At 44.7% G+C, this 27198-nt stretch overlaps 1 protein-coding gene and 1 long non-coding RNA gene across 5 annotated transcripts in view; one reads left to right on the top strand and one right to left on the bottom strand.

Annotated features, from left to right (window-relative positions):
- LOC113497823 (protein nubbin-like) overlaps positions 1–27198 on the top strand; it is a 57839-nt gene that overhangs the window by 8016 nt on the left and 22625 nt on the right. For 2 of the 4 annotated variants that reach the window (XM_026877582.1, XM_026877581.1), the window contains exons 1-2: positions 2148–3429; positions 3723–3782. In XM_026877582.1, coding sequence (XP_026733383.1) covers positions 3261–3429; positions 3723–3782 — 229 coding nt within the window. In that variant the 5' untranslated portion in view covers positions 2148–3260. Of the gene's footprint in view, positions 1–2147; positions 3430–3722; positions 3783–27198 lie in introns of those variants that run through there. The other 2 variants (XM_026877583.1, XM_026877584.1) reach the window with 1 other exon arrangement.
- Positions 5829–27198, bottom strand: part of LOC113497824 — a 31694-nt gene continuing 10324 nt past the window's right edge. The window contains exon 3 of the long non-coding RNA XR_003400931.1: positions 5829–7372. This is a non-coding gene — a long non-coding RNA (uncharacterized LOC113497824). The remainder of the gene's footprint in view (positions 7373–27198) is intronic.

The following is a 27198-nucleotide window of genomic DNA, read 5'->3' as shown; positions in this document are numbered from 1 at the left end:
ACGCCATCATGCCGTACCGTCATCAAAAATGACCAAAATATAAAAAATATTAACCTATCTCGCGTTCCCAGCGGTATAGTTGTCATATATTTCAAGATATAATCTCTAATCTACAAAATTAAGAGTATCCCAATAGTCAAAGTTTCTCTGTTTATAGTGTTCTCCACAAGAACTTAATGTAGGCCTAGATATCTGGACAGATGGTTGTATTACTCTGCTTGAAACATATAACACACATAGGTAGTAAGATCATATATCGAATATCACTCTTGTGCATGTAAATGAGAACGTTCTTCACGAACACCAGCCAGCGTGTCTTTGTAGTCAGCTGATCCACATTGCAGTCTCTAAGAATGTTGTTTATTTTAAAACAGAAGCATATTTGAAATTAGTCCAGGTTCTGTGTATAGTAGACACTCAAGTATTCATATATGATGTTTTGTAGTTGGTGCGATTTAGACGTGTTGCGTGTCCGTTAAGAGTGCGCATATTGATGGCCGATGCTCTCCAAACTGCGGCTTTAGAAACTGCGTGCATGCATAAGCATGGCCCGCGCGTGCGACAGCAGAAGATGCATACTGAGCGACACTCGTACTACACGCCGCCGGGGCTGTGCCGGGCTGTGCGGGCGCGACACATACGCGGACGGCTCCACTGGCGATATTGCGCTTCGTGATTGATGCTAATTGAAACCAGGCTCGTCCATTAACTAATTTCTGCATTAATTAGCAGTTTCATTAGTGCTCGTAACGGCCTCTTCTCATTAACGTTATTTACATTTATAATGATCCACGCGTCTGCTCGGTGCAACATTCTCGGTGTCGGAGGGACGTCCGTGATGCATGGTGGCTGGCGACGAGCCCGCGTCCGACTGACCACGATCAAATATGTATTACTTACTGTACTTACTGTGCAAAACTGTCAGAATGGTTTATTCTAAGATAAATCAACAAATTCCCAAAATCCTTAATGAAGGCAGCTCAGTAGCTTGCTACAAGCACCCGGCCGGCCGGCGCGGGAGTTGTGCAGCGCAGTCACCGTGGCAGGGCGCTGCTCGGGCCCGATACTGGCGTTAAGCTATTCCTTTGAAGTAGCCGCCGCTCGTTGGCGGTATATTAATAGCTTGTTACATTACAATAATATTGAAAGTGAGAAGGGGTCGTGTCGCCCCCTTTCCTTTCAAATTGGATTTAAACATTGTGAATTACTTTTCTTTGATTCGCGGGTTAGCCAAATGGGGACGATTTATGGAGTAGCGGAGTAGAGACGATCCCCCGGGACAGCGCGGGCCGGAGCGGAGCGGCGCGGCGCCGTAATTCACGCGCGCGATTTACTGCGCGTCCCGTGAACGATGGCGGCCGGACTGACCCCCCGCTTTAAATAGAAGCCTTCCCGCAGCCGAGCCGCACCTCGTTTATACTCCGTCGGTTAATGCGATCCTATCTTTTAAATCTCTCGGGAAGGAAAACGTTTATTCTTACAGAAGCGGCAAAAAAGTTCCCAAAATAGTATTTATTGATGAGCAGCTCATGGGTCGGGTGCTCGGGCCGCTGTAATGTCTCTCGTTACTTTCCAATCGCGAGACAATTTGAGGTTACACTACTTTGAAGAACGGTTCATTTGATTATGTGTACAGTTAGGAGTCGGGCGCTCGCGCGGGTGTCGCGCGGCTCCTGCGCTCGCACGGCTGCACGCCGCCCTCCAACATTTTGTGCTAATATTTAAGCAAATAGTCTGACATGTCCGGCGCGCCCCGTGGGGAACATCTTCATGCCGGTCATGCCTCTCGCGCGGACTTCATGTTTATTTGACCTTTCATAAAGAAGTTTCCAAGTCACTGCTGCCTTTTCGTGACAGAATACCGTCCTTTAAATCGTAGCATTTTGCCATTTGAGCAAATGTGAAGTTTGTTTCAATTGACTAGTAAAATCCGAAAGTTCGTATCCAGCACGAAATACCAGGGCCGATGAATGAATGAAAATTGGCTTAAAATGATATTTTTTGTATTTTTTTCCTGCAAAATAATTGGAAAGTTAGTACGAGACGGTACACCCAAGGTCAATACAATTAACTTCCAATTATTATATTCACAACAGAGAACAGGAATAATTTCAAATTTAATCCAATTGCCATTTATTCATCGGCCATTGTAAAATAGCAGAATCGGGGCCCAGTTGAGTGGATTTTTGCGTTAGTATTCACTCTATCAAAAACTTCGAAAAGTATCACGAGGTCGAAATGCAGATTGAATATCTAAAAAAAGGGTTCTTCCTCTCGGTCCGATCTATTAAATGCCATTTCAGAACACTATATAATTTGTAACAATTTTGTCCAACGTTATAGGGCATTATGAAATTTAATCTAAGACTTGTCAGTAGGTACAGCAATGATCCCATGCGCTACGAAGTTCCCCGATGACTATCAGCACCCCGGCCGGCCGCGTCCGCGCTGTGCCTACATCAGCATTGTAATGTATAATGAGTGTCGCGTCCACACACACACATACACACACACAAACACACACGGACGCTAGGCCCCGTTACCTGTTATGTATGACAACTTGCTAACATTTAACAACCACTTGTTTTTGCGACTCTATTCGAGCATATGTTTAACTAACCCCCTTTTTATGTAAAGCGTGCTTATCAAAATAAACCTAGAGGCGAGTGAGGCAATAGAACTTAAACGTCACAATAAGGTTTTAGATTGAAAAGATACCACTACAGGTACTATACTTTCCTGAAAAAGGAGAGCCATTAATATTCACATGGAGTTACCATTGTTACGAAATATTGAATGCAGCAAATGTTTTGTTAGAAGGTGCTTCTTATTGAATGTCTTGGTATAACTTGCGCAGGTAACACCGCGGCAGCGTCGAACAGTAGCAGTTATGCACTCCCGTTTAATTGAAACTACTTGCAACCTTGTCGCTCTACAGTTTTGTTCTCATCACACCCCAGTCAGTGGCGAAGTGATTAGTGAACATGATGTTATGTATGTAATTGCGAATGTATTTCGACTGTCGGATTCTATTGCATTGTTTTAACCATGTTCTGAGGCAATTCAATATTCGATTACTAGTAATTGGTGATGCCCGGTAGTCAGCGGGAGGTGACCCCACAATTTAGACTGTGTATTACGGCAATAATTTGGTGAGATCGGTCAGTTCGGTACGGGTTCTCGACGTGTCTTCTATTAGATACGTGTGCCCAAAGCTGGCTGCGGTCCGCCCACTCGTTTGGCGCACAATCATCATTACAATGGCAATGATTTCGCAACGGTCAGTGCACAATGGAAGCGGGCAGCGTCGCTGGCAGCTGCCGCCGCTCCCGCTGCGACGGCGCACACTGCGCGGGGTGTGGGTCGGCTTTCCGCCGGACACCCACTCGCCATTGTTGTCGACGGCGCGACCTGCACCTCGCTCATACGGTTTGTGTCACACTTTTGCTCACCGAGCACCTTTGGTGCCCAGACAAAGATGACGCTGAACAAACGTCCGCCACGAGCCTGGCTCAGCAACGCGTAACTACATATGCGGGAGGGGGGGGGGGGGGGGGGTGCACTGTGTTGTTTATTGATAGTGTATTGCATATTTGTGTCTTTTCTTTAGGTCTTTACAATATTGTAATGATTGCAACTGATAATTGCAAGTAATTTTACCAGATTAATAGCGTTAGGTTACCTTCTGGGTCGTCATAATAACAAAGTGTGTGTTTTTGCAGTGTCGGGGCGCGGCGACGTCAGCCACTTCTTCAACACGCAGATGGTGCTCGACCTGAACGGTGAGTCAGACTCCAACTTATTGTGATACAGCTGCATGACCATCCTCCGGCAGCTCGGCGGTCTCCGGCTCACGTTTAGCCATACCGCATCGTCACACGCCGAGACAAAACGACGACATAATTAAATTAATATAAATTCACAGCTGAATCGGTTTTTGTGCGGCCGCGCGTTGAAACCGAAACATTTCTAATTTTCGACTAGGTTCATTTTTTATTCGCGTTAATTACGGGATGAATGGACCGGCGCGGGTAAAAAGCGTGTTGCGGCGGGCGCGGGCGGCGGGCGCGGGCAGCGAGGAGCGCGGGCTGTGATGCGCGTGCGTCACGGCTCTCACCGAGTGACCGCGCGCCGCCGCGGCCCTTCTGGAATATCGAATAGATGCTGCTGATGTTTATGTCGATACTGACAATTCTGGACACGGGTGTACCTGCATTACTTCATCTATTTCTTTTGACTTCACGCTGTGTGCACTGGGCCTTCTGCACCTCTCTGGCGAGTGGTGGCGCGTCGTTTACTATTATTCAAATCCGATGAGATAAAAACGCGTCTCTACGATGACATCGAGACGTCCCATCTGTCACACTGCATGCTCGTAATTTAACAGTTTTTATGTGGCTTTAGCCTCTTTATCAGTGCTTTATTTGAGAGATGCGCTTTATTACCGCCGTTGACGGATAGTCGCGAGCCACTGAGTGCGCAGCTCCCCTACATGGGCATTTAGTTCGATTTCATTTTGTAAATCGACTACAGTTAAGATTTAATCGTTTACTAGAAGCCGCATAGCGTTTCACTATCGGACTATAATTTGCATAGGACAGCCGCGCGGCGCCGCCTGCCGGCTCCCACGTCGCGTGACGCAGCAGCTTCCGCCGCCCGCCGCACGAATTACGCCCAAATTACAGTAGAGTTTGTTATCCTAACTTAACAGAGTCGACTACTGGTGTTACATGCGTGATGCCCACTGTGGGAAACTGCACACTCATTCATCACCGATCACTGGTGCCGTGAGTTCCACTTAGATTTCTATAGTTGCTAGTAGCACAGTAAGTCCGCGGTGACGTTACTTAATATAAGCACTAGATAGCAGGGGTATAGCGGCCTCCACGCTGCTTAGTATATTTGATGTATTTTTGATTCATTTTAATAATTGCCAATCAAATTATTTATTGAAACTTGAATATTTGATGTTCTTTTATGTAGTCGTTCAGTTTGAACGTTTACGCTTATAATCTTGTTTCTACATTTCTGAAATCGTCAAAAATGGCGAAATGGTATAAATGGCTTAAGTGCGGATTCCTGTGCGCGAGCGCTGCGGCCCGACATAGTTGTGTGTAATTTCCTATGTAAATTTAATCACTCGAAAGCGGGCACACATCTCCATGGCGGCGCTCTGTGCTCCCCGCACTAGCACACGCCTCCTGGTCTCGGCTGCACCTCGTAAACAACACCATCTACTGAAACTTATTGTAATTGACGCAATAGCACGCATTACTGCGAGTCACTACAGCTAAAGTAAACGGCTTCAACTGAATCATCAGGGAAGCAAATCAGGAATGTCAAATATTGTAAAACATAAAATAAGTGGAATCCATTAGCTGTACTCCTATACTTATTGTGACTTCGGACAATTCGTAGCGTCAGCAGAGGACGCAACAGTGGTTGTTTTAATATCCCACTAAGCACCTTGTTTTTTTTTCACCTCCATTCAGCTGGATACGTGTTACAATCACAGAGGGTATAAATTTAGGCATCGCCATCATTACACCTTGTATGTAGACTGTCAGGCTCCCGCTAATATGGTCGCTCAATGAAAATTCCTCAGTTTTTGCGACAGCTTGCTCGGTGCGGGTTAGCGCGGCCCAGACCGCCGCAGCCTACATGCGATGTACATCATACTTACGATTGTATTCTACCTTATTAAACATGTCAATAGATATTACTGAGACAGATCTCTCAGACGACTCTTTGGAGGCCCACATGATGTCTATGAGCTAGGTACTCTTAAGAGTACGTAAACTGAACGTCTTTCTTGATAAACTTTTTTGATAAAGCCTCATGAATCTGATGTGTCACCTTTTTCTTCCTAGCTGGTTATTGTGATATGTTAACAGATTAACATATTTTAGTTACAGCTCTCCTAAGTGATCACTTGTATTATTGGCATTTCCTTGATTTCTACCTCTCGCACAGCGAGGGACACGAGTACACGCGTTATCTGTAACACGTGCATTGTTATTATCGCTTTAATTTAATATATTATAATGAAGAGCGGCATAACACACTTATTACAGTAATAACGCGTGCATACTGATGAGAGCGACTCGGCCGGGCGCGGCCGTCTCCGCTCTGCGGGACCTCGTTACAATGTGCTTCACCGAGGACGGCTGCTTACCATCGAACAATATTTTTGCCAATTATTATCATTATTTGACACAGTGCTCAAAATATTTAAACAACAACTTACTGCTTACACTATATTTAGACTGGGTCCTATTATTACCTTTACTAATTACTTTGGCTTCAGAGAATCTTAAAACATTCAAGTCAGTTAACTCTCCTAAACTAAACTTTGTTTACCACAAATTGTGATGGGCTGATGATAATTCGTGTCGGATATACGATATCATTTTTCGATATAGACTAATGCTTTCCTGCAGGGAGCTGATTATTATCATGCCCAGTATCGATATCCATAAAATGACAGATGTCCGCTGAAGCACGTTGTGTCAGTTGGAGCTCATACATCGGGTATTCTGAAGTTGGCACAAAGTGTAGCGAGGTGTTGGTGTCACGCACACACTGACACGCGCGTGCGACTCATTCACGGCAGCCCGTCAATGGGCCCCGCGGGCCCCGGGCTCGCGGCCCCGGGCCCCGCCGGCCGGGGTTAACGCGCTACTTAATTGCTTGTGTTACATTAATATCGTGATTAGCATAATATTGCTTGTGTTACATTAATAATTGTAATTAGCATAATATGAGCGCTGTTAGCCGCGCCGCTGCACCGCCCGCGCCACCTCGCGGCTCCGGGTACTGCTAATTCTAATTACTTCAAACTTGTGTAATATGAGACACTGTTATAGCCTCTAAAGGTTGTTGCAGATAACTTGACTTGTAGCCGTTGTAATATTTACTTGTAATAATATATATTTTATTTGTTTCAAACTCAAACTAAAAGTCGTCTGCTTTCAGCTGACCGCTTGTTTAACATCTTCCACACTCCTATCAGACTAGTTGAATTGAGTCACGTTTCAATTGTTAATTGAAGATCGATATTGTTCGGTATTACTCACAAGACCGCGATAATATCAAGTTCGCGTTAGTTTTAACACAAAAACTTATTAAGTAACCGTTAAAATAAAACAAACCCGTGTAGTCTTGCTTCTCATTCAAATAATTTCTAATTACATCTGATGTTATTAATTAGCATTGTTACACTATAACTCATTGAAATTGTTAAAATATTCTCAGAATAAGATTCGTTAATTAGACTCGCGCAGGTTTCAATAGCAGAAGGTTTCCTCACACGTGTTCACAGAGCACGAGCACACATGGGAACAGCTCGTGTGGAGCTGCTGCTGGCACTGGCCTGAGGAAGACAAATCAATAATGACATTACTCTTAAAGGCTATTCACAATGAAAATTTATTGACTCATTTAGAGTACTCCCTTATATAAGGAAAACCTTGAGTTTTAGACAAAACGGTTACTTAAGTTTCTTTATAAATTAACAATGTATACAATCACAACGGTAGAAGAGAAGATTTAAAATAACAGTAGCATGTAAAGTGACAAGACAGCAGTCAGCATATCTACAGATAGGCTAGCTCATACAGTACGTACAGACTGACTGAGTACTTTCTGTTGACACCTCGCGCGCGCTTCTTACATACTTGACTCCAAATCTGTGATGACAACGTTGTCAAGAGTTTTTCTATAATTCCACAAGAACAGTTAACGAGGCACTTACATGCATATTTCCTCCTAGACTGTAAACAGCGAGACATTTACCAGAATTAACACCGTTTAGAAATAAGTGTCAGTCCCACACGCATCGTTGTATGATGTGTCCAGAACAGTTAGAAGGGAACATATAAGGGATTATTCTGAACAGCACTTGTATGTATGTACCACCGAGCACAGCATTCTTGGAACTCGTAAGGTAATATGTAAATACGCGGCGACCTGTCCGCGGACGCGCTCTCGAATGCTGATCCAACTGCTTTGTGAATGTGCGACCTCTGCTGTGCCTAAACGGCAACAACAAACACGCTACATTTCTGCTTTAAATTAACCTATTAGTGTCCAGGGTCATCCCCGTCCTCGAGAGGGTTGAGTACTCGTACAGTGTGCCTGCGTAAAGTGACATAATACCGTCCTAAACAACGGTAACGGTCCATAAACTACAGCAACAGCTAGCAGTGCGCCGCGGTATGCGCCGCGCGCCGTCTCCGCGCCTCCAGCTGATTATTCATTAGCAGTCATTTGCATCAGGGCCGTGTACGGGCTCGCAGCTGGATCACGAAAAAACGCCAGCGGACCTCGATAAGGACAGGCTCTCCCCCAACCTCCCGACTACCCGCGAAATGCCGTTTTCAGAGAGAGGCGGGGAGACTCGTCGTAACATTGTCGTCAATTAATAATATTTCCTAATAACGTAACTATAAAGCATTTGACTAGTTCTCGCATTATTTGCATGCGTCCTCGTCTACCTGCGCGCGCGCATCTGCCTGCATTTTTTTCCTCTGCTCCGTCCGAACAATCGCTTGCATATTTCCTTCTATATCCATTAGTTTTTGTCGCCGCCGGTGAGACGTGAATACGGATTTTTTATACTTAAGATTTATTGCAAATCGTATATTAGACTATATGGGACACAATGCTTGGGTGCTAATAGTAATAGTATGGTGCGTGCGCGGGCGCAGCTCCGGAGCCGCGCCCGCGCCGTTATTTTATTTGACGTTTCTTACGACTCGAAGTGTGCAACAAAGGTCCTAACGTTATGATAAAATGCAAAAGCTTTGTTGCTTTGGCACTCTGAAATCTATCTCTTTATTTCCCTTCTTTTCATCAGCTTGGTATAGGTACACCGAGAGACATTGCTCAGGTCCGTCCGCGCCCGTTATTGCGCTAAAGGGACACTGAGGTCTTGTTACTCTGTGATTGTTGTTTTACATCACAGTTGACAAGATATCCACATTACAATTATCACAATAAACAGGAATGAATCATTAAACACATTCATAAAACACCGGCTATGGAGTTTCAATAACTAATATAAAACGAGTAGATCCGCCGCTCTCCGCCGGAGCCCGTCAGGTGCCGGCGCGCCGACACGCGCGGGCCGCGGCCTGCTCTGCGCCCGTACTGGCCGGTCGCGCGGCAGTGTGCTGCCCGCCGGCGATGCTCGCGTCGCTCCTCACACGCGTAAACTAGTTTCATTGTGTTTAAATATCTTCGGTTTTCCTAAATGTTAAATACGTGCGCTTGCTATAAATACACGTAACGGTGCGCGTGGCGTGCGCGCGCGCACCTGTCTGGCTGACCTTACCGTGAAACTGCAGTAGGTAATACAGCACATAGTATTGTGAGCAGCGGCCGCTAGCGTGTGACGACAGTGTGGCTCGTCTGCGAGCCCGGAGCTGGGCTTGGTGCGGACAGCGAGCACGCCAACACATCGGCTGGCGCTCGGCGGCGCGGCGGCGCACTAGAGGTGGTGCGGCGGGCGCAGGCGCAGGTAGTCGTGTTGAAAGCAGCCGCGGGTGCTTAACGTTCACAAAAACTTTACTAGCAAAAAACTCTGCGAATTCATCGTATGCAAATCCTTTGTTGTGAGCGCGCGAGTGGAAACGCACCTACTGCGCATGAGAACACGGTACACATTCGAGTACAGCGTATGCGGTGCGTGGGGCACTCCGCCACCTCTTACACGTCACGTAATCTACGACCTGCTTGCGCTCGTAAATTTCATCATTACTATATTCCCGTGTTCAATTTTTCCGAGGAATTTAAATAAATTAGTAATCGGGTGTGCGTCTCTGGAGCACGAACAGTCAAACCAAACGTAAATGTACTGTCATGCAGCTAGCACCACATGCTCTTGAGATTGACCAAGTTGTACAGCGCACAGAATGGTTAGAATTACATACACCTAATATAAAGGTAACATGTGTTTCGTGTTACAATGAATGTCTCACACATCATAAGTATACGTGACTGTGTGTATTGCCGCATTTGATTTGTTTTGTTACCAGCCCAAGCATTAGGTAAAGTTGTTGTTTAGCCGGGCACCGCGGCGGACAGCGGGCCCGTTAGCCGGCGCACGCACACACGCGCACGCGCCCTAGCACCGTAAAGGTCGCGCTACCCCAGCGGTCCCGTTAGCCTCACCGCCTGACATTTAGAGTAGTTGCATTCATAGGGGTGAATAATGTATGTGCCCTAGACTGGTCTAGCCCGAGGGCGCCCGGGGTGGGGGTGGCCGGGCTGCGTGCGGGCTGCGCGCGCGCACCAGTCGCCGCGGCCGCAGCCCACGCAGCATGGACATCGGTGAGTCTCACACATTCGTTAATTACTTCTGCAGCAGTCGCAGCTCGAGCTGGGTGCAGCTCACCGTGAGTGGTGCTGTCACAAGGGCTAGCCAAACCGTTCCCATGCAAGAAAATAGCAATTAGCAATACTCAATGCACATTTTAACAACTTTGTCATGTCTTTTCACTGCGTAAACAATAGATACTGTATTTTTTACAAATTAGGGATTTAATACAATTACATCGTGTCGGAGAAAGCGATCGTCGTACAAAAAAACAATAAAATTGTGACAAAAAATCTCCGCGACTTTCTAATTTATTGCTCGAGCGTCGAAGGAAGCGTTAAAAAACAAAACAAAAACAATCGCAAAATAAAAATCGCGTCTCCGTCGCAAGCGCACGCCTCTCGACTCGGAAGGGAAAGCAGAGCTGGATGACGCGGCGCATGCCTAATCATGCCCTCGACAGACTGCGCCCCGTAACAACTAGGGATCGCTTCTTTATAGCGCAATAAACGATGAAACTGTGAGGCAAACTCCTTTAAAATGCATAGAGCCAAGAGCGAGCCGACCAGACCGGACGCAGCTTATAAACCCGTTACAACTGCCGCTACTCCTTCATTTAATAACAACAATACCTTTCCGGTATGTCGCGATTCTGTAAAAATAAGCGACGACAGCTTTTACTGTAAATAAGCGACTATTATTTAATTACTCGTTATTTCAATATAAGTATTCTTTTCTCTATTCTTGTTTATTAGATTAGTAACGACCGCCCGCGACCTAATACGCGTGGCCTCACTTATTTACCCATAAAAAATAATGTATAATGTATTTAGAATTCTATGTATGAACCATGAAAACCTTGCATAGTAACTGCACGCCATCCGTTCTTCTATCCCTTCAACGGCAATTTTTCGAAAAAATATTTTACACATACTACATAAAATGAAGAATTTTATTTATTTAACTAAAAATTTTATACAAACGTCTAGACCCCTATAGTCTCTTAGAGGATAATTTACCAAAACAAAATTACGCGGGTTTTATAAATACATTTTATTGGAATAACCCTAAAATCGGCTACCCTACACTACTCAAGGAAACTACAACATTTTGAGTTATTAACCCTTATTGTATAGGCCCGTCGTTAATAGATCAGTCAGTCAGTTTTCGCTTGTGTGTATATTTAGATTAAAATTATAACACGGAATCCGACTAAGATAGGGTTACTGATTATATTATTTTTGTAAAAACACGTTATTGATGACAAAAATGCCTGCGGAAACTTGTGTCTTTCAACATTTCTTACTGTTCGGTGTGATCTGAGGTCACTGGAAAGTTATAGGGACCTGGTGACGTCACGGTGGAGCAGTTAACTACTGTTTGGCTGCAGGAGTCATAAAGTGCGATCTATAATCGTGGCCGTGGACAAGTGGCCGCCGTCAGCCGCGCCGTGAACTTTATCTCGCGTTTAGTGAAACGAACTGGTTGCGTAATAGTTCGCGAAGTGGCTGCAATTAAACGGACTCCGGAGTAACGGTACCTGAACGATATCGGGGGTGAGTGACATGTGTTGATATTTGCGACGCGTGCGCCGCACCTGCCGCCCCTCCCCGCCGCCCGCAGCTCGCGCCCCGCGCCCTTCCCCGGGTCAAGGTCGCGCGCCGCTCGCGTCCCGCCGGCCGAGACTCCGCGTGTTCGTGTCACATGCTGACATCCATGCCTGCGTCATCATAGGTTTCGATGTACGTGCAATGCCACAACCCCCTCCCCGCACTTCCCCGGAGTGCTCTTAATGATCGGACGTGATCCGATCACGGCGCTACATTTTTATAGGTACGCACAATATATTTCGTGGCAAAGGCACGTAACAAACCAATGTCGTTACCACGCATGGAAATGCGCTCCATCTGCTCGCCAGTCATATTGTTTCCTACAAATTACTTTTGAATTATCGTAATATAGTCTGAAGTGGTATAATAGTGTTATAGGCTACCACGTACCACGGGTACCGGTGCTCTTACAATAAGGTAATAATCAATAACGTGAGCGGTGATAGCGCTCGGCGGCGCTCGCCTCGGGCTCGTGTCACGCGGACTTGACTGAGCATTCAAGGGCGCAGGAAGGAACTGTTTGATTTGATGTTAGGCCGAGTCTTCGCGTGAAGAGAACTGTTCAATTAGACGCTTCCGTCGCGTGCGTGACAGTCTTCAGGAGCGGCTGGCGCCGGCGCCGCCCTCCGCCAAACTCACGCGTCCGCCAGGTCCTGGCCACTGTCCGACCTGCCTCCTCACAGAAGTTACGTCCAAACGATCTAGGAAATAATGTCGAGCAAACTAGCCCTGCACAAACGGGGACAAAAAATACATAACCTTTATTATGGGCGAGAGTCATGACCACGGTCATAATGCTATGCATGGGTTGTCCCAGAATATCCAAAAGTCTTTCGTACTATTATTATCCTGATAGAGTGGGATTATATTATTTGTTACGTGAACGGCAGTGAATAATATCTATATTCGGTCCTCACAAGGCTAGCAGAAGAAACTTGCCCAGCTCTGTGAAGACAAGTGTTCAGGTCAAGGTGAGGTCGGCTCCTGAGGTGAACAGTGCATGTTCTCCAACCTTTAGTGTGACGCATATGCACAGTACGAGTTACGTGAGCGGGTCCATGTTCTAGCCGCGCCGCGCGCCGCCGCGTCGCCGCGCCGGCTACAGACACATGAATAAGTAAGTGGGAACGTCTGCTGTGCTGCGCGGGCGCACTGTTGCGCACTACCTCATTATTGTAATATTAAATTAAAATTGGTGTAGTGTACTGTCTGTAGATGTGAGCAGATAGTCGGGCTGGTACATGCTAACATGTAACTAATTAGTACAGCTGTCAGTCAGCGCTCGTCTTAGGGCGCGGCGCCACCAGCAGCAATACTGGACGAGTCACTTGCCGCCAGTTTATAGCATTTAAATCCTGGTAGCATCGATGAATCACAATATTAATATTTAAAAGAGGCTTACAAAGGAAGCCATATCACTAGTATTTGCATAATATTATGCTAAACACTTTAATAACCGCCAACCCTGTAACTGTTTGGGTAATGAATTGAGCATAACTCGACATAGTATAAATGAAAACATATACTAGTATTGCATGTTTATGTTAGCATCACATCACACAGCAGCGTCCCTCTACGTGCGCCTCGCGCTGCGCCACGTGGCCGGCCACCGCGCATGCGCGTCGCAGTAATTAGGCGACGTGTAAGCAGTCTACTCTGGGAATAATTTACGTCTATGAATAATTGTCTAAATATTATAATGAGCTCGCCATTTTCAATTATCCGGCGCGCGGTAATGAGCTCACATAGTGCGGCCACGGTTCCGCTCCGAATGCGGCGCCCGACGAACACTCTACACATGCTAATTCTAATTTTATAACAATAGGCATTTATACATGGCTGTAGATCTGTCCCCAGCTGCCTCCGCAGACCTGGCACTCCGCGAGTGACGTCAGGAACGCTCCCGCCTCGCTGCTAAACCCCTTCATTAAACATTTACGAGCACCTTTAGTGTCCGTCTCCCTTTCGGCGTGGGCTCATTAAATACAATTCTAATTTGACGATTATGTATACATAATGCGTTATAGTTTAAAAAATTACAAACATAAACTATATTACTATTTACAAGCGACCGACATAATTAGCCTTCACGCTCAAAACAAATAAGTTTTGCACTTATTTGTCACTAGAAGTAGCTTGAAAATGGTTCCCTTACAACTGGCGGGCCCGGCTGGTGGCTGCACATTCCGGGGGCGAGTGTTTATTCCGCTTATCTGAATTTTAAATTGTGTCGGCGTCCGCGTCCCTTCGCTCGCTGGCCGCGCTCGAATTCCTAGCGGTCTCGCCAACTCACCCGTAAGAACCCAATCAACTGGCCATTTTTCTGATGCTCCCCGCTTTGACACACGAGTTCACTTTCATCCTCGCTCCCCGGGCCCCGCGCCCCCTCACGTTTCGCATTAAGCCCATAGAACTCCTACTATAAATTGTTTGCTCGATTCCCTTCAAGAGTGAGCATCATACTCGTACCCACATCTGTCTGTACTATAACTACCCGGCGCATGTACCAGATGCAGGTGACATATTAGTCCACCCCCCCCCCTCCTCCCCAGCGTGGTGCGATCACCTCGGCGGCTCTTCTCAGAACTCGTCCAATTTGTTGGTCATTTGATTTAATGCTCGCGTGGGAACCGCCAAGCTCTGGCACCGAACCGGCTACCGAGCGGTCATTATGTTCCCTTATTACATTCACTGCGCTCGTGGCGCATCCTTATGCCTAGTTATCACATAATATATGTTGGCAGGGGCGGTCGCGTCGCCGCCACGCGGCGGACATACACTACAGGCGCTTGTGTTTACTTATGTGAGCGAGGCAACACAATGTGACCTCAATAATAAGTCATTAGCATACCGATTTGATTAGCCTTGCTCGTCGCCACTAAAAAGAAATTGAATAACGAGTAAACGTGGGAATAACATCCGATGAAAAGTATATACCTAATAGCAAAAAGATTCATATTCAGATCGAGTTATTAGAAAGTTAGGAAAATTGTTTGATTAAATGTCTTATTTGTCAAGCAAGCAGAAAGAGCGTTCTTGTGATGTTTTTAGTAATAAAGAAGCTTAACTTAATTAGATTATTAACGTTGTACCTTCTGTGGGTGAGCAAACAGTGGCCATGCGTGTCCAGTGAGTCGAGACTCCGGCAGGCGGGTCCGGGAGACGGGGCTAGTCGCGCACGCAAACATTATCAACACGTTTTGATTTATGTACGCTTTGTGTTCGAGTATTGCAACAGGCGGCCGCGATGCGAGCTGTCACTAGCCCTGCCGGGGTATTATACCTGGCGGCTCCACTGGCAGGGTGATAAGAGTTTAGTGCTCAAATCACATGATATTATCATAAAGTGAGTAGACTGAGTAGATGGTAAGAAGACGCGGTTAGTTCAGTGTGTGGGATCATTACGGTCGGCGGGATGGCGGCGGCGAGCGGCGGGACAGCATGAGGTAGGCGCGGGATTTGCATGCGAGCGGGAGCGCGCGGGCGAGCGGGCAGCGGGCCGGGCGAGCCGGGGGGCGAGCGGTCCGGGCGAGCGGGCTAGCGGGCGCCCCGCCGCGCTGCCGATGCCGCTAATGGCGCCGCCACGAGCGCCGCCGCACTGTAACCTGCTTGCCCGATCTGTTACACTTTATATAAAACACGGATACAAATTTTGTAAATCGTCCCGTTTTTACTTTTGCTTAACCGTCAAAGTCTGGCCTCAGGCGTCCCGCGTCACTCATACTCCTCACTGTGGCTTCCTGCTCGTGTCCGGTTCACTCGAATTAATCAGTAATGTAAGTTCGTTTATTAATCGATGGCATTTAGACCGCATGTACCACTAACTACACAGTAACGATCGCTCGCTAACGATATTTTATGAATCAAAAGGTCAGGGGCCGAAGCGAGCCGACATAATAGGTTTTCTATATTTTGACACGTGTCAATTAGAATCAAGCTAGCCACTAATTACAATTGCATTTCGCATTCAAATTATCGCGTTGTTGTAATCCGCACCATTGTTTCTGCTAAACAATTGCTTCCCATTGCGGCGACATGCTACTTTACGACTTGGTGTGACTGTATTAGGATTGAATTTTGACCGGAGAAGCTACCGATGGCTGTTGGTGTTTTTCCCTGCAGCCAACGCGCGGCGCGGTGTACAGTGATGATTACAGCGGACACGCCGACCGCTAATTAAACATAATGACGGAGTGATAAACAAACAACACCCGCCTTGTGTTGTGACGGACGGTGAGTGTGAACAGTGACCGCCGACACGAGCTCCGTATAGTATGCAGCTAATTAGGTAGCGCGCGATCATCGCGACTGTCGGCTGAGCCGGCGGGAGGCCGCGGGTTTAACAATCTGCGTCATTAGGCATATACCTATTTTTTAGTAAGTATGAACTTGTAAAGCATAGTCCTGCATTTCATTGCGTGTCGCCGTGTGTATGCGTGTGCAGAGCCCGTGCTGGGCATCCCGCAGCCCGTGACGGCTCGGTGTCACCCGACTCGCCCCCCCCCCCCTCCCCGCGCTCGCCCGCCGGTCTAACTGCACCAGTACAGTTAGGCGGGTGTCGCGGCGCCCGCGCCGCATTGAGCGCTGCTAATTACAACAAACATGATACAATACATGAAACATGGTGAAATGCATATTCTGATAGGACATACGCCTGTACTTATATAGTAAAGGACTCGGAAAGGTCCATGTGTCCCAGTTTCCTTAATTACGATCAAATTTTATTATAATATCCTAGAAACAGAACGTTTTTATTTTGTAGACATGACAATTGTCTTAATTTCACATTAGTATTATAATATTGCGCCTCCTCTGGTCCTACAAGACTGCGTGCAGCACATACCACGCAACATCTTATAGGAGCCCACTCTAATTCCGATAAAACTCATTTAATAACTTCCAGCATTATACATATTTTAGTTTTTTGCTGGCGATGACATCAATGTGAGCTTAATTTTACGGAAGCAATTAGCTAAATCCTTTTTGCGAGAAGTGAGAAGAGACGAGTTTGTAACTCGTGACTACTGAAACGTCGCGCTCCTAGTGCAGCCGTGCTGTGAACTGAGATGTATTCCAATACTACTGCGGCTTTTTAGCTGTGCGTGGGTGAGGAGTGCGCGTGCGCAGCTCACTGTATACGACATCAACGCGCGCTACGAGACTGCTACGAAATGTCGCTCTTATTAGCGACACTGTCTTATAAGACTTCGGAATATAGAACTTATCCTTATAAGTGCAGTGTGCCAGCATTGTACCTGAAGATGGCTTCCAACTAGACTCACGCAAACACTTGTGACGCTATTGGCTCGTTATCTCCCCAATGTGATCCAGTAAAGTGCGCTGGAGTTTCTAAGACATGATTTCCAACAAGATATTCACATCGGCTTCACAGAACTCTATTACACGAGATAATTGAGATAAAATATTGGTTACTTATAAAACGCAGACTCACGCCGGTAATAGGTGCGCGAGCGCAGCTCTGTGAGCGCTTTGTTTGTGCGGCGCATGACAGCGGCGCGGGCGCAGCCCACTGTTGTGATGCCGCTGTGAGGTGCAGAGGTGGCCAAACTACTAGCCGGCGTATTGGCTATTGCAATATTATTGAGTATAAGTTAATTATTTAGCGTATAGTTTAAATAAAGTATGTTCATTAGCACCCCCTAGCTACACACTGATGAGCAAATTACCTACCATGTTTAATTACCACCGCAGACAATGTATCATTCAACTTATACAAGGACCTCCTACAAAATGTTATATCTGTGACGGAGTCGGGTGACGCGGGATAGTAGCCGCGGCGCATGCGCATCTCTTTACTAGTGCACGATCAATACTGCAGGCCTCTGTTATAAATACAAAACTAGTATTGAGTCCTGCGTGTGCGCAGGTTTTTGTACGCTGCGTGACGTCAGTGCTATGCAGAGGTAGCGAGAAGAGCGCGGGGTGCGGGACGGCGACTGCGACCGATTAATAAATTAAGATAACAAATTAAAGTGAGCCGCGTGCGGACGACGCAGCTTGTCTAGCACAGCGAGCACTGGTCCTGCATGCGTGAGCAGCAGCAGCAGGTCGCGCTGGCGGAGCTGTGCCGAGCGGCGCGGCGGCGGCCGGGGGCCGGGAGTCCAGCCGACAGTAATTGATTGACGCGGCATCCGCACGGCCGGCGACCACAAAGCGGATAATATCTTCATAAATCGATATTTCCACCGCTAATAAAGCGATATTAATTATCTAGTATTCAAATCTCGGATGTTGGGCATTCGTAGGCCGCTCGTGACCGAGCCCCGGCCCGCGCCCCCCCGGCGCCCGCGCTTCGTCTTTCGATTAATAATCGCGGTCGACGGCCGCGGCCCGATTATTCGAGCTTGTGCGATTAACGACTTTGATTCGATTACTGTTCACCATTGTCAGCAGCGCTTGTACCGCGCCGCGCCTACAATACACAGCTGCGAGCCTACTCGGGCTCTTCTCTGCCTGTCACTACCTCTCGATACCTCTCGACGTCGAAACCTGGATCTCTCGAACTCTCAGCACGAAAACATAAAATATCTTAAACAAATATATTGTTATAGTAATTGCATAATAATTGCACTTTAGATATTTCTAATTTACGTAAAGTATGACCTGAATACACAGCGAAACGTTGCGCGTTCAAAAAACATACTATTAAACATTGAGCGCTCAAGACTCATACACTCAACCACAAAGAAAACAACAGACACACAGTGCAATCATACATTTAAGATAAATGTAATATAACGCTTATCACACTTACACTAATTAAGTGCATTCTATGGTAAAACACACCAAAAAATGTGTAACAAAGTTTCGATAGTTTCAAACTGAATCCCAATTAAATGTTTATGAAATTTGATTTCATCCTCCCCTTGTCTGAGATCATCATGCTCCACATGGATATTATATTTATTTAAGCAGTCAAACTGTCGCTCAGCTAAATGTTTAAATTCATGTAAAAGTAATATTGAAATAAACGAGATTAGTTTGATACAACATCTCATAGCATAAACCGTTTGCCGAGTTCTGTTTAAGCGCTCAAGATGAAACCACACAAAATAACTCTTGCTTAAGTGCTTTAGCGGTTAATTCATCTTGTAATTAAAAAGTAAATCTATGACTATATCTCTAATGTTTGAACGTGCTAATATTTTTGTGTTGAATAAACCATTTATCAAGGAAGACTATAGTGATGCTATATAATAGGGTTTATATAATAGGATGTTAAAAACGGGGAAAATTATTAATTTTTTAGGGCTTCTGAAAACGGTTCTAGATCTTCTAACCACGCGGACGAAGTCGCGGGCAACAACTAGTATTTAATATATTCAAAAACATTAAAATCTTTACGTCATTTTAATTGAAGTTTGTACTCAAAAGATTTATACATATTTATATAAATTTCAAAGGAACTTAGGAATCACGTTAATATTGGGACCGCGAGCACATAGCCCGCGACTCCGGCTGCGTGGACTTCAGTTTATTTTACTTTCAGTTTTTTATACCTAATACTGGGATAAAATTATCCGTTAAACTTAAAATCAAAATACCCAAAAACCGCTGTGCACATACTTAATTATTTAAATAAAACATAGTTCAGCCATATTTGAAAATCATAGTCAATTGAAAAAAGACCCCCATTGCCCCCCCCCCCTTACAACCATAATTATAATATCTAGTTTAGGACAACCTATGTCCTTTCTCAGGCTCTAGATTATCTGTGTACCGAGATAATTACAATCGCCTCGGGGCCCCGATTCTGCTATTTACAATGTCCAATGAATGAATGTCAATTGGATTAAATTTGTAATTATTCCTATTTTCTTAAACATTTAACCAAAAACATTATTGAAAGTAAATAGTATTTATAACGGCTGTCGTAGAGCCTGCTGGCACTCTCGGGTAAGAGTATGTCACCAGCGGGTTCAGTACGAAACTTCGCCCGCGTCGAGGTCGGTTATATCGCGTTTCCAAGAGAACTCTTCCAAAATCCGGGGCAAAAACTATCCTATGTTCTTTCTCAAGGTCAACTCTATCTTTGTACCAAATTTCATTAAAATCAGTTCAACGTTTTGACGTGAAAGCGTAACAGACAGATAGATAGACAGAGTAACTTCCGCATTTATAATATTAGTAGGGAAGTAGGGATCTATATAAAACTATAACCAACCCTACAAAAAAAGTTATGTAATAACGTACTAACATAGTTCATAAGTCATTGTAATTAATAACAAAAATATGGATAAAATTATGTCCGAAATAAATATATATTGAATTGAATTGAATAACTTCTATTTTCGATGGTTTTTGGTACACATGGTATCAACCCTATAAAATTAAATACATTAATAGTTACAAATGTTCAAGTATAAACAAAGTTGCTCCCTTAATTATTTAATTTCATTGAATATCGTATGAGTGACCACTGTCTTAGTCCTCTGTACCTCCGCAGCTAAATAGTTATAGTTGTTGTGCGGCAGCGGGGCGGTTGGTGACTTTGAATACTTAATATAAGACACTTAACTTCTATTTCATAACTCTAAAGCTATTTACAGATTCGTGAATATAAACAAAACAAAGTAGATAAAGTTTTTTTAAACAAATCAAATTACGAATGTTTACTTTCGACCTAAGACGTCAGTGAGATCATCGAGAGGGAGTCTTCTTTAATTATAGACGATGAATGCGCCTAAGTCAAGTAGTGGTAGTAGTCAGGAAGAAATAGCGTTCCGGAGCTGATTCCATGGTAGAGGAACGCTATGAGTGCGCGGTAGCCGGTCCCGGTGCGGGTGCGGGTGCGGGCAGCGAGCGTGTGAGTGCAGCGCGATGTGTCGCTGACGGGCTCGGTGACCGCGGGAGATAGCATCGCGAGTTAATTGCAAGAGTCGCGCCACCCGGGTCACGGCCGCCACATGACCCGCGCTGATCGCAGCCACTCAAACAATAACACGCGTGTAGGAGCAGCGGCAGAGCCACGGCGGCGAGGGGGTAGCGGGGAGGGAGGGGGGTGCCGTTAGCTAACACGCGAGTAATACGATATGCATGGGCTTTCAATAATTTGTATGATGGCGTATAATAAAGCCTGACAATGGTCGGAATTATTGATGATGCAGGTGTGCCAGACTGACAGCACCGACTGTGCAGCGGTGTGAGTGATGTAACGCCCTTCATGCTGTAGAGCACTCCTTATAGAGATAAGGTAAGACGCTTCAGCACTTAGAAGTGCGGACCGGGGGCGCGGGAGCGGCACCCAGTAAACCTCGTTAGCTGAATATGCACTCCAATCTACAGCAGAATCGAATTTGCGCCCTCGTCGGGCCCGAGTGGCCTTTTAAAGGGTCGCGACGAGATGTTGATGGATTATTTGTGAAGTGGCCGGTCGCCTTTGAAATCTTTCGCGCGTTAAAACGGAGGTAATCTCGGCGCGCACCCCCCTCCCCCCCGCCGGCCCGCCCGCCCGCCCCCGCGGCTCTCTCCCCGCGTTTGCAGTGTAAACAGCCCGCAGCCTTCGTTTTGTTTACCTAATCATTTTATTGCCCTCCGCCCCCGGCTGACGTCCAGCCTCCCGGCCTCCTCCCGCCCGAGCCCCGAGGCGTACTTCAAATTTATTTGAAATGTTGTAATCTGTGTCGCGACAGATGTCCCGGTGCGCCGACAACCCTTCAGCCGCCGCCTCCTGTACTACAAGCCGCTATTAGATTTATCGGCAAATAAAAAACCGTTCGTTACATACTCCTGAGAAAACTTGATCGCAAGCTGCGTCGTCATTTTTACATTTTTTACCCCAAAAATGTGTGTCAGAGGGGTGCAAGGAGCGCGAGGGGTGCGCGGGGGGGCCCGGCGGGAGGCGACAGGTCCCGCCGAGCTGCGAAATCTCTTTTTTAGCGCAAAAACGGAGAACGGAACAATGCATGACCCATTTCCCGGCCGTGGGAAGGAATAACGTCTCCGCCGCTGCCACTATTTTTATAATAAAAAATGCATTACCCCACATTTTTTAAAAATGTACGATTACAAAAAAATGCGATGCTAACGCACCTATTGTTCGTCAGGATATTGAAATTTCAAACTCGGAAGGGTGAGATTGTGCAAAATAACGGTTTTTACCAAAAAACTTCTGGAATCAGCTGCGGCGTGCGACACAACCTCTGGGTAGCGCGTCCTACTGACCGAGCGTCCCGCGGCCTCTTACCATATAGCTTTTTAATTAAAAATAAATTATGTAAAGAAACGACTATGGCTACTTTTCTGGTTGAAGTTATTGCTATTCTCCTAAAAAGAATTAGAAATCTCCTAAACAAAAATTGAAACTTGTGTAACCTATTCAAAAGTTTTTTAAGATGAAACTCTACTAATGCATAAAGCGATATGAAGCTATTCAAGACATCTTTGACATTAGGTTTCTAGGTCAAACTTCAAAATTATTTATTTGGGAACATAGGTATGTATGAAGAATTTTGAATATTGAATTGTCTATACCCTAGATAAACATAATATATGTTTACAGAGGTAACCAACATCCACGCGGACGAAGCTGCGGGATTTAATTAGTATATAGCTACATACATTACAATGTCTGTATAAAAAAACAAGGATCTAACTGTTGTTTCGCTGTCTGTTCAGAATGTACGTATCTTAATAAATAGTTTGTGTAGGTCGTATTCTAACGATTGAAAAATGGAGTGGTGGTTTTCTGCGAATGTTAATAAAGTCATTGTGTTGACAACGCACAAGACCACAGCGGGGGTGCGGGGTCCGGGAGCGCGGAGGCAGTGACGACAGCGCCGAACCAGACGGCCAGTACGAGTTCACTCACCGACGCGGTGACATTTCACGCGTCAAATAAATCAAAAATGTAATACAAGGCAAAAATGTAATACAAGGCAATAATAAAGACATTTTTGCAGTTTACTCGTTTTAACTTAATAACGTAATAAACATTTGGTGACCCCGACGTGATCGCGAAGATATATCCGAGAAATCGACGAGTATTGTATCGTCGCGACGAAACGACGTCTCTGTTCGCTTGGCGGCCATTGCACCGCAAGCGCGACGGGCAGTTATTGTGACGGTGTACAATATACCTGCGATCGCTGCATTGGAGCTCGTTCAAGGAAGTAGCCATTTTTTTCCTTATAATTCAAATTAAAATTCGTAAAATTTATTTTATAATTCCGAGTTCAACTTGCCTCGCTTTGCATGCGAATATAATGGTTTTGCACACAGATTTCAGGCTTGTCTGCACGTATTGTCTGTCTGCAAATATACCTTATATGTGTTATGGTTCTGCTCGATAATTCTTAGGAATTAGTTGAGTCATTTATCATACATAACCTGCATTCGTAGTCATATTGCTCGCTAGCTTGGGTTTGTTTATGCATCTATATACAGCTAGTGACAGCGTTAGCTATTCGGATTGCAGACGGTTGCTTTGAATAATAAGGATATACGCACGAATGCGCTAAGCAGTTAGTTTAAAGGCATATGCCGACTATTTCAGCTGCCGGCACTGCGACAGCCACCAGAATCTACGAGCCACGAGACGGATCAGCCTGTCCGGTGCACAAGTACGCTGAGCTTCGCTACGTCATCGCGGCGCCGGGATCAGCTGGCGGGCAGTTTGCGGTCGTTGACCCGCTTTACATAGCTATAGCGGTGTGCACGGTTTGGCTTTTTTCATATTGCTGTGTTCTGCATAACGCGTTATTCGCTAGAAGTTACGTTAGGGTATTTAACTTATAACTATGGCAGACGATTTAAAGGCTTTAATTCATATTCGCGGTACGATTAAAGCGAGAATTACTACTTTTTCAAAATACTTGAATAATGTTCAAGTTATTGACCTTAAGGTCGTTAGTAAAATTCAAGTTGACGAACTTCAGTTGAAGTTAACTAGACTTCAATCGTTATTATCGCAATTTGACGAGGTTCAGGGCAATATAGAATCATTATCTTCCGATCCTGAACAACAGGTCAGCGAGAGAGAAGTAATAGAAGACAAATTTTGTTCATTAATTGCTCAAGCGCAGGACTATATTCAACGTTATTCGAAGGCGCATAAGGAGAATGAAAATAACTTTGAAGATAATAATTCTACCAAGTCGTCCAAATTATTCAATAATGTAAAATTGCCAACTATAGATTTGCCTCATTTCGATGGAGATGCATTAAAGTGGTTGGAATACCGCGATACGTTTAATTCATTAATAAATGAGAATGAGTGTATTCCCGACATAAATAAGTTCCATTATTTACGTTCGTCGTTGGAAGGGGGCGCCACTGTCGTTATTAAATCAATTTCCTTTTCGGCTCAAAACTATAAGGTAGCTTGGGAGCTTCTTTGCAACAGGTATAATAATACTAGACTTTTGATTAATAATCATTTAAAAGCGTTATTTTCGTTTCAATCTCTTGCAAAGGAATCTCACAAAGCATTGCGTTATATGATTGATTATTTCACTCGAAATTTACGAGCTCTTAGTACTTTAAATGAACCAACTGATGCGTGGGATACGTTGATTATTTTTATGATGACAAGTAAACTAGATGGCGCCACATGTCGCAAATGGGAAGAGCACAGGAATTCTCTGTATGAGTCGCCTACTCTTAATGATTTTTATACATTTCTACGTAATCGTGCGGATGTTTTGGAAACTGTAGAATTCAATAAGGTTGATACTTCTAAGTTTGAAAAAACTTCTCACGGCAAAGAACATAAAGTCACTAAATCTTTTGTTGCGTCAAATGAAAAGAAAGGTAGTAAGTCATGTGTTATATGTAATAAAGATCACTTCTTGCATGAGTGTGACAAGTTTAAAAATATGAGCCTGGAAACGAGATCGAGTGAAGTAGCCAGATTTAAACTGTGCTCGAACTGTCTCCGGCCAGGCCATCGTTCCACTCGCTGCTTTAAGAAGGGTTGTCAGCACTGTAATTCAAAGCATAATACACTATTACATGCACTGTCAGATAAAAATAATGAGTTCAGTAATTTACCAGGTAGCTCTCAAGGTGACAGTGACAATAAAAATGTGTCTCTGTCTGCCGTAATGCCTTGCCAAGTGTTATTGTGTACTGCTCAATTAGAAATCTTAGAACCAAAATCGAAGAAGTCTTATACCGTTAAGGCGCTACTAGATAGCGGGAGTCAATCATCTTTTGTATCAGAAACTCTAATAAGAAAATTGAGTTTGCCTGTCTCTGAGATTACTCCTATAAATATATTGGGTATTAACAAAAATGTAAATGCAACTGCACAGAAATGTAACTTTAGAATTAATTCTCGAATTAATTCGTTTCAGTTGACAGTGTCATGTCTTGTTATACCACAAATTACAGGTAAATTGCCTGGTGTTGAAATAAACGCTTCGAAGCTAAATTTACCTGCTGATATTGAGCTGGCTGACCCGAGTTTCTTCAGTCCCTCCGATATTCATGTCTTACTGGGGGTAGATGTGTTCTGGGAGATCGTGCATGGTCGTCAGATAAGACTCGGGCGAAATAAGCCTACTCTTCAGGAATCTAAGTTAGGCTGGTTGATTTCCGGCCCGACTGGTAGGAGTTCTGGACCACATATTAAAGCTTGTCATTTTTCACAAAATATTGAAGCTTCGTTGTCTAGATTTTGGGACATTGAGGAACTACCTCCAGTTAAAAAATATTTCTCAAAGGTAGAACATTTCTGTGAAGGTCATTTTCTTGAAAATACAAAACGTACTAAAGAAGGCCGTTTCTCAGTAAAAATTCCTTTGAGTGAGTCACCTGAAGGGTCTTTGGGTGATTCTTATAATATAGCTAAACGTCGTTTCTTTACTATAGAGAAAAAACTTAATAAATCAACACTTCTTAAGGAAGAGTATAAGAATTTCATTCATGAATATGAACGGTTGGGTCATTTATCACCCATCAATCGTCCTGTCTTTGGTTATTATCTGCCGCATCATGCTGTGATACGTGAACATAGTGAGACAACACGTTTGCGCGTAGTTTTCGATGCGTCGTGTAAAACTACCAGTGGCAAGTCTTTTAATGACATTCAGCTCGTAGGGCCGGTGGTGCAGGATGATTTATTTTCAATTCTGTTGCGCTTCCGGCAAAATGCGTTTGTCGTTACTGGTGACATTGAGAAAATGTACCGGCAAATTGAAGTGGATGAATCACAGCGACACTTGCAGTTAATAGTTTGGAGGGACAATGTAGATCAGCCACTAAAGGTTCTGCAACTGAATACAATAACTTATGGAACAGCCTCGGCTCCATTCCTAAGTACGCGATGTTTGCTAAAATTGGCAGAAGAATGTAATAACCCGGATGTCGCGAATATTATTCAACACGATTTTTATGTAGACGACTTGAATACGGGTTCAAATTCTCGGAAGGAGTTACAGCAGAACTTGAAAGAAGTGATCTGTAAACTTTCGGAAGCTTGCTTGCCGTTGCGCAAATTTCGTACTAATGTACCGGAAATTTTCGATGATATTCCAATAACTAATCAAAGCCAGGATTTCTGTAAAGAATCTACGGTCTTAGGGTTAAAATGGTCTCCTCAAACTGATACTCTACGGTTTTGTTCCACACTTGAGAGTGTTCCAAAGGTGACCAAACGGAATATTTTGTCGACTTCGTCAAAATTATTTGATCCTCTTGGACTTTTGTCGGCCACTATAATCATTCCTAAAATGTTGATTCAGAAATTGTGGTTGCTAAAAAACGGCTGGGATGATCCTATTCCAAATAATATTTCTAACGAATGGCAGGAGTTTCTATCAAATCTGCATTTTTTATCAACTTTAGAGGTTCCTAGGCACGTTGTTGGTGAGGCTCCAATCAATATAGAAATACATTGTTTTTCAGATGCTTCGCAAGCAGCTTACGGTGCATGTTTATATCTTAGGTCTGTCAATAAGATAGGAAACGTTACAGTGCATCTTTTCTGTGCCAAGGCAAAGGTAGCCCCGTTGAAGCCAGAGCTAACAATACCTCGGCTGGAGCTAATGGGCGCTTTATTGGGAGCTCGCCTACTTACTAAGGTTATGCAGTCGTTACGTCTTAAAGGTTTCGATATTTCTCGTTGTATGCTGTGGACTGACTCGACTATAGTTTTAGGATGGATTAATTCAGAGCCAAAGACACTAAAAACTTTCGTGTGTAACCGCATAGGGGAGATTCGTGAACTTACCTCGAAATATGAGTGGCGGCATGTACCTACGAAGGACAATCCAGCTGACCTTGCGTCTCGAGGAGTTCAACCGCAAC

This window comes from Trichoplusia ni, chromosome 9 (genome assembly GCF_003590095.1).
Source record: "Trichoplusia ni isolate ovarian cell line Hi5 chromosome 9, tn1, whole genome shotgun sequence".
Taxonomy (NCBI): Eukaryota; Metazoa; Arthropoda; class Insecta; order Lepidoptera; family Noctuidae; genus Trichoplusia; species Trichoplusia ni.
The sequence above is the reverse complement of the archived record's forward strand: the minus strand, read 5'-3'. Positions and strand labels throughout refer to the sequence as shown.